The following is an 8,715-nucleotide window of genomic DNA, read 5'->3' as shown; positions in this document are numbered from 1 at the left end:
CGCGATTTTCTTGTTAGCTTTCCCTTTTTCCTGTCACTTCTATTTCTCTTGTGAAGGTTTTTTAGGGGTTGTGTGTCTTTCTTTCCTATCCCTTCACTGTTAAATCAGAAATCAAACTAGTGAAACGAGTCTTTTTTTTTCTTCTGAGGAGGAGAATAACTCTTTTTTAAACGTTAGCACATAACAGAAATCGCTTAATAGCTTCCTGTGTTGATGTAGCAAATATGTTTTAACCTTGCTTCCAAAGTATCTGCCGTATTTTTTTTATGATTGAAGTAAAATTTAATTGTCATCCTGTTTGTAGCTTTCACGTTACAGTGCTGGTTTTTATTTCGAGTTTTACTTTTACGACACTATGACTAAATACGCAAAGAGAGAGATTTGTGTGCATGTAAATCTGGTTTAACCCCATTACGTGTGGAATGTATGACAGAAAATCACAGGACAATAAACCACAATTCATTTTTGAGATTATTTTTCTTTGAAAAAGAAAACACTTATTTCTAAAACATGTTTGTATTTTTCTTGAACTTTTATATACAAAGAAACTTGGCGAACAAAATTTATTCTAAAAAAAAAAATTATAAAGAAAACAATTTGTGGCTTGGTACTTAAATGGCTTCATGGTACCAAACAAACATATACTTTGCATGATTAAAGTTTGATAAATTTTCATTTATTAAGGCTTATGAACAATTTCCTAAACTGTAGAATGAATATTTGACTTTTTGTCTTGCAACTTTCTTTCCGCTTACCTAAATGTTGTGCCTGTACCATGTCAGCTTATAAGGGCTATATGTTGTTCATTGATGTTTGTCTTAAGTTTGTTTCTGCATGTCTAATTTCTCGAAGGAGTCCATTTTTTTGTGATATGTGTGGTTTGTCCTTATCCTTTTTATGTTTTATGTTTAAAATAGACGAATAATAATACGGTATTTACCGGGATTAATACGATTACTGTGTTGAATAACACATGAAAAGAATATTACTATTTAATTCGAAATTAATATAATAAAAAAACACAAAAATCCAAGGCATATTCTCTTCCGTAGTTATTAGGTATAGTATATTGACTAGTGTGTGAAATAAACCCAGCTTCACCAAGAGCGAGTGACGATACCCCCTTATTGTGCATATTGAAATTGTTGCATACATGAAATGGGGATATTTAGAAGGCTTTTAATCAGAAGCAAATCAAATAACTCTTTCGAAAAACATGCATGAGGATACCCTAAGGCGTATAAGTATTGTGTCAATACATATGATATGGTATAACATAATACAGGACGCCTTAGACGAACGTATAAAAACGAACATGTGACATTAGTAATCTTCCTTATACATTAGACTCAAATTAGAAAATAACGTTTACGCGAGGGAATGAAAGTTATCTTCCTATTGAAAATCGGTAATACACTCGTGAATTATGATTTGAATGTATATTATATGTACGTCGGATAATAGTCTCACAAGATTATTTCCTCATCTTTTATTTAAATTCTGTCATCTAGTTTTCTTTCTGCTCACTCAAATGCAATATACATGTAATGCATTTTTTGTGTATTATTGTTCCAAATATGATAATATCTCTAAAATCGACCGTAGACTTATAATTTACATAGCAGACTTAAATGTCAAACGTATAATGCATTTGAAATGGGTGATAGGGACATTTTTAACATAAGCATTGTTTTCCTTATTCTTATAAAAAGGTCATATGTTTTTTGTTCATTATTACTGTTTTGATAATTTGATTCTTCAAACAACGGCAGTCAGTCAAACCATTATAGAATGAACAGACATAACGCGGGGGAAGCATAAACTAAAATAACAAAAATACCGAACTCCATGGAAAATTCAAAACGTAAATTCCTTTATCAAATGGCAAAATCAAAAGCTCAAACGAATTTCCTTAGGTAGAAAATGGTGGATTAAACATAGTTGTACAGCTGACTAAACCTCTCACTTGTATGATAGTCACACAGAACTCCATTATATTGACAACACTGTGTGAGCAAAATAAACAAACATAATAGGTAAAAATGTCAAAAATTGGGGTACAACCGTCACCATTGTGTTATAATCTTAATCGCTCAACAAATAATTATTTAAACAAAGAAAACCAAATGGCATATAGACACTCTATACACAAAGTACATAAACAAAAATGAAAGAAGAATAAAAAAAAGTCCATAGCACAATATTACAATGGCGGGATGTATGAATATATAGCCACGCCAAAAGTACATTAGCAAAAATGGACTAAACAGTAAAGTTTAAAAATATACAAAGACAAATAAAAAGAACACTATAACACGTAGTTAAGATGATAAACAACGTCAGTACCTAAAATCTATTCTTCAAGATCATCATGTATTTTTTGTTGATACGGAATATTTGTCAACAAGGTCTTGGTATCTTCAGATGTACTTTTTTTAGAAAAAGAACTAGAAGTTTTTTGACATAACCCTGGTTCATCAACTTTCTACTCAGACACTGGTGACGTTTTATAAAGTCTGAGTAGCAGCTGCAAGCTCTTAAATACCGAAAGAGTTGGGGAAATGTATATCCCATATGCAGCTGAAGTTGGTATATTGCTGCTAAGGTGGGGCAAATTTATAATTTCAAAATTAAAATCGTCTCGTTTGGCATAGATTCTGGTACTGATATGACCGCTTATGTCAAATTCGAGGTATAAGTCTAAAAATGAGGCGGAAGAAGATGTGTCTGTTGTTCTAGTTCTGGAGGATATATTAATGGAACCCAATAAAAAATAAGTGTGGATTGTTAATGGAAAGAACATCATCAATATATCTGAATGTGAAATTAAATGATCTGCATTCTTTGTTTTGATTTTTTTGTTTTTGACAAGTGTCTGAAGGAACTCCGACTCATATGAAAATAAGAAGAGGTCGTCAAGGAGAGGCGCACAGTTCTTTCCCATTGGAATGCCGACAATTTGTTGAAAAAGTCTACCTCCAAGTTCAAAAAATATGTTGTCAATAAGAAACTCCAGCATACTGATCACTTGTTCCTCTGTGTAGCATGTTTTACCTTTTTGTTCACTATTAACAAAACATGCCGTATGGTATCAAAAGAAAGTAGTGTATAGTGTATGCTACCACTTTTATATTGAAAAGCAATGTGGATAATTTCTTTTAGACGATTTTTCAATTTTACATTGGGAATGGTGGTAGGTAGTGTTGAAAAATCAAAAGTTTTGAAATGATTAATTTCAGTTAAAGATCCGAGATTTTTTTTTTATCTAAAAGTTCTTAAGAGGTATTTAGAATCCATAAATGATTAATATCACTACGCGCAATATGTTTAATGGACTGTTCATTGAAGTCATGCAGGAAATATGATTCGCCAAAATCTCATCCTTGTCAATTGAAATGTCTTTGTATGTATAATTACTGAAGTGCTCATTTATTCCTATTTTTTACAGGACCCTCGTAGTAGTACGGTTTACATACAAAGACGATATTATTTGAAGCTTTGTCAACAGGAACAACAACATATTTATCATGAAGAGATCACAGCTTCTTTGTCTTTAAAAACGGACTTTGGTCGATCATTCACACAGTTTTTCAACTTATGAATTGACGTTTTATTAGAAACCTGATTGTTTTGACACGTTCTGACAAAGTGTCCAGTTCAACTTCTTCTCGTTTAGCCCATGCTCTGGTGTAGTCCTCATTGGAATCCATATGTATTTTGAAGTTCTGGTTCCAATTAATGTGTTGGGGTTCTGTGAACTTGGGACCATGTGATATCACATTTCGGAGATTTTCATGTTGAATTATGTTTCATATATGGGAACAGTCGCATGTCAGAGTAATTTGTAGATATTCTTCTAAATCATGGTCATGTAATGCTTGCTTATAGCTAAATACTTTAGGTGCAATGGTTTTGGTGTAACTGAGGATACAATAGCAACAGACTGATTATAAAAATAAAGTGGAATTATAGATGTTACCTGCTTGTGATGAAGAACGTTTGCTGATGTTGATAGCATCAATTCCTTTATTAGAAAACTGAACTGGAAGGAATTTCCTCTTTCAATCATGTAAAGGTTCCGATCTTACTGGTTTATAAAGACGAGAAAGAGCTACATCACAAATTATACTGACCAGATTGCATATTGGAGAAAATGTATTTATGCATCCCTTGTAATAATCTCTCAAACATTTTAGAAACTTAATAGCCAGTGAAAAAAGAAGTTTTTTGTAACCCTAGCGGAAGATGAAGATATGAAAGAAGGTCATCAAAGTTCCCAGAGGGCGATCTACATTTGGAAGACTTTTTTACATTTAGCCGATGGTAACGTTTTTGCCCATGACTACGCTTTTGTCTTAAGGTAGTATTAAATAAGCTCATCACATTAACATTGCTGCAGGCTGGACTTGGCAAATTTCCTACTCCTTTGATGTTATCATTGCAACCAAATGGCATTGCAATACATAGTTCCCCTATCCAGTTTTTCTCGAAAAAATCCTTTCGGAAAGAAGTACTTAGTATACGGCTATTGGTGTGGTGATAATTTCATAGATAAAGAAGAATCATGGTCCGGTTGATTAAAATGGTTATAAAGAACCCTGAATTGTGGATCTTTATTAACACACCGGTGTTGATTTATCCTTTTACGCAAAATTTGTCGAGGTTTCACCAACATAAAGTAGTTCACACAAAGTACATTCAATTCCGTAAATGAAATTGTCCGTGGAACAGTTCAGAGGCTCAAACGATTTTGTATTTAAGTTTTTTCTGCTATTATTTTCTGCTACAGAAAAATCAAATTGCTTATAACCTTGAGTTATATTTGAATTCAAGTTTCTTAGACAAATTGAGTCAAAGGACCGAAATGTTCGAGTAGTGCAACTCGATTACTTGTCATGTGTTCTGTAGTGTCGGAAACAAATTAAAAAATGCAAACTATTTCTTCAACCTCCCACCCAACAACCGGAAATTATCAATTGTTTTCAACATTTTCAAATACAATGAGGAAATATAAAAAAAATATCATTCGTCGTTTGTATGTTTATGTACATGTATGCAGATGCATGGATAGGAATATTGGTTTTGTTGTTGCCCTTTTCATGAACTTTATTGTATCATTATTATCACAGACCATACTTGCATCTTCTGCTGTAAGCAACAATGCATATGAGAATTCACTTAATACTACTAAAGGATTTTGCCGGTAAGTAACATTCAATACCTACATACATTATTTTGTTATCGCCTTTAAAATCTAAAAAGTCAAAGTTTTTATTGATATAAAATCCAAAATCAGAAATGTAATCAAACACAGATTAAACTGGCATGAATCACATTAATCATTAGAATCATATATATTTAAACTGCAATTAAAATAATAATATAAGAAAACTAAATTTTTTATTTCTATTTTTACTAAGAAAGTAAGTTGATTTGAACGTGAATAAAGATATGAAAACAAATGGTTTTTTTAATTCAAAATATTGGAAAAAAATGCTATATTGAGATCTAAGCTTTCATTTTAGGAATTAGGAAAAAAAAACTTATCTCGTAACAATTTCAAAACTTAATAATAAAATAAAGCACATGACCAATTCTTCCTGTTTATCAAATGCTCATAGCCTACGTTATATAGATTAAAAAATATTCTCGAGATGGGAGATAACTTTCTACGTCCGGTTTTAAAAAGTCACATCTGTGTCTTACATTACAATGATACCAAAAACGTATGGTTTCTTTGACTTTTGCTTGAAATAAGGATAGACTTTGCTACTTTTCGGTTAACACAATATTTTACACAATGTCATTTCCAGTGTCGTATTATTGGTTACATGACGCCGAGTCCAAAATAATGGTTGCTAGTTACTTTTGCATGAAAATAATGCAAATATGGCTACTACTGGTTGACTGCAGATAATTTCCGTTTAAAATACAAAATACCACCATTGCTGTAAAATTGGGCTTTGTCCTTGACCTTAAAGGCCAAATCTCTCAGATATCTAACAGCTTGTTTTGAATATCAAAGGGGAGAAAACTATAAAAAGTCATCATGGCACTTTGACCCAAAACATTTGGTAAAAGCATTTAAGTTATGTCGATAAATTTTATAATGTGTATTTGTGCCTGCAATTTTTTCCAGTACTAGATTTACCAGACGTCCATCAAATTAAAATTCCTGAATAACAACTATTCATTGCCCATGTAGCATTTTCCTAACACATGTTGTCCTTATACAGAGAAGGTTCAATGAAAAAGTGAAAATGTATCTCAATGTCAGCTACTGATGATCGTCATTTCTCGTCTAATTATATCCTAGTTTGGCTCAATTTTGGGTCTTTTTTATCTGTTGAAAATCATGGACAAATTTAAACCAACCGTTACTTTTTTTAAATACTGTATTTAGACTTATCAACTTCTTATAAAACTTTAGATTAAGGCAAGTTCCTTGTAAAACTTTAAAGTATATTTGCATAAAGGTTACATATTTTTCAAGTTATCAGTCGAGACATAGACATATAATTTTGTCTCTGGTCGAGAGTATCAATACCGAAAAATAGAAGAAAATTGTAAAATTTTGTGAGAATATGTTATTGTCTAAAGATGTTTCTTGAAAATAGTGTCAAGTCATTAAACATTTCACATAAAGACTTGCATTTGTATCTATTTCAGAGTACCAAATGATGTGACATGGCGTTGTTGTGCTATGTATTACTTACGTAATGGAATATGTCAAGGTAAGGGAGAACACATTTTTATAGGTTTTGAAGACTTTTGAAATTTTATGTACAAAAAATGTCATGATAATAGAATATTGAGTTCTTCTATGTGTCTTTATTAAGAGCATTTTATTTTTATTTTAAGACTGGTAAACAAACAACTCCCATCCGAGGGGAAATCTTGTAACTACTAAGTGGCCGATTAGAGCGCACTAATTCATACATTAGTTCTTCAAAGAATGTCACCAAATATTATAAGGAAACGCTAAATCCGTATACATCAATGCTTCACTATGGAGCATTGGAAGACAATGAAATACAAACAATGTTCCGCAAAAACAATTATATAGATTTAATTAAGGATGGGAGCAATATATACCTATTAAAACTGCAGTTAATTTTAGTTGATCGGATTGTAAACATTTGTGTTCCTTGTTATACATGTAGCAAACATCGTGTTATCAAGTTACAATCAATAGTTACTGTCATGAAGGTGATGGATAAGGATAGAAAAAGAAATGAAATAAAACACTGTCATTAATAAGAAGACTATTGTTTTCGTTTGTGTGAGTGTGTGTTTGTTTGTTATTATTATATTCATAAAATTTTTGACATCGATAAAATGCAAAAAGGGACGAACTATTGAAGGAAATATTTCTTAAACGTAGTTTTGACCTTCTTTATAATTCTGTGGTTTTTATTTCAGAATGTCCCAAAGGAACTTACCGTTTCATTGATGAAACAGAATGTAAAAAGTGTTCAAGAGGTTTTTATGGTAGATTCTGTGTACAACCATGCGAATGCAAGACTGGCGAGTAAGGTTTTTGTCGTATTATTTAACAACTCCAAGCCCCGGGCTCGTGAATGGTGTGTTCGACTTCGATCTTCAACAATAAAAAGTGGTCGCTATAATGTAACCAAGTATGCTGAAAGTGGCGTTAAACACCAACGATCAATCAACTGTAAACAAAATTGGGGTACATGGTAATCATTCGAGCACTAAACATAGGTTAAGTTCGATGATAGTTTACAAAATATCAAAATTTTATTGTTTCCAGATGCTTAATAAAAAAACTTCTTCATTCAATTGCTTAAAAAAATTATTGAAATGACTGTTTATTTAGAAAAAACTCAAACTTCCATATATGTTATGGTCCTTCCTGTGTAAAGGAACTATTTTCGCTTTCTGTGTATAGAACAAAAATATTACTATATAGTGTACAAATAACTGGCATAAAATCAAATCCTATAACAATAATAAGAGAACATAGTTTACTTGAGAACTTACTTATCCAAATCGATGTTAACATTCTATCCAACTAGTAATCCTCATCTGAAGGTTGGTGTGTCACTCAGTGATCACTAGATCACCTTATTCTAGATTTATTGCTACATTTAAGAGAGATTTTTGTCATATGTTGATTTATTTGGTCATTCTTTACAAATAACGATTCATTATAGTGATTGAATGTATCCCAAAAAAAGACTTGATTTTTGTCGAGATAAAGGTACGGAAATCGTTGTGTGCACTGAGAAATTCGATTTAAAATGAAAAGATGTAAAATACTTAGCAAATAATTCTTAAAAGAACAGTTACAAGTCTACTGAGTGATGTAAAAGTACAATTAAAATTTGATTACACTATTACAAGTAAACATTATATATACAAATTTTTGTACTTTAGTTGCGATCCTATAGATGGAACCTGTAAATGTGAAAGAGATGATGTCGAATGTAACGAAGGTAAATGTTATGAATACTTCAGTTTTGTCGAATGATTTGCTTTAGTGGGTACACTTCTATTTCTGTTTCTAAAACATCCAGTTTTTATATCTTTATCAAATATAACTTCAGATAAAAAGAAAGAACACTCATGAAAGAATAATTCCATTGGCCGGGCTTTGATTAACAAGTGGACTTTATTTTCTTAATTTTGAATATCGACTCCGAATGAAAGAAAACATAATATATTGTGCCATGTGGTTTGCTACTAAGCAAG

The 8,715-nt window shown here is 31.6% G+C and overlaps 1 protein-coding gene across 2 annotated transcripts in view; it reads left to right on the top strand.

The window, feature by feature from the left end:
- The first annotated feature begins 6,665 nt into the window (after positions 1–6,665).
- LOC127738060 (uncharacterized) overlaps positions 6,666–8,715 on the top strand; it is a 65,866-nt gene continuing 63,816 nt past the window's right edge. Inside the window, exons 1-2 of one of the 2 annotated variants that reach the window (XM_052249136.1) lie at positions 6,666–6,734; positions 7,423–7,531. In XM_052249136.1, coding sequence (XP_052105096.1) covers positions 6,704–6,734; positions 7,423–7,531 — 140 coding nt within the window. In that variant the 5' untranslated portion in view covers positions 6,666–6,703. The remainder of the gene's footprint in view (positions 6,735–7,422; positions 7,532–8,715) is intronic. The other variant, XM_052249137.1, reaches the window with a different exon arrangement.

Source organism: Mytilus californianus, unplaced genomic scaffold (assembly GCF_021869535.1).
Source record: "Mytilus californianus isolate M0D057914Y unplaced genomic scaffold, xbMytCali1.0.p SCAF_4, whole genome shotgun sequence".
Classification (NCBI taxonomy): domain Eukaryota; kingdom Metazoa; phylum Mollusca; class Bivalvia; order Mytilida; family Mytilidae; genus Mytilus; species Mytilus californianus.
The sequence above is the reverse complement of the archived record's forward strand: the minus strand, read 5'-3'. Positions and strand labels throughout refer to the sequence as shown.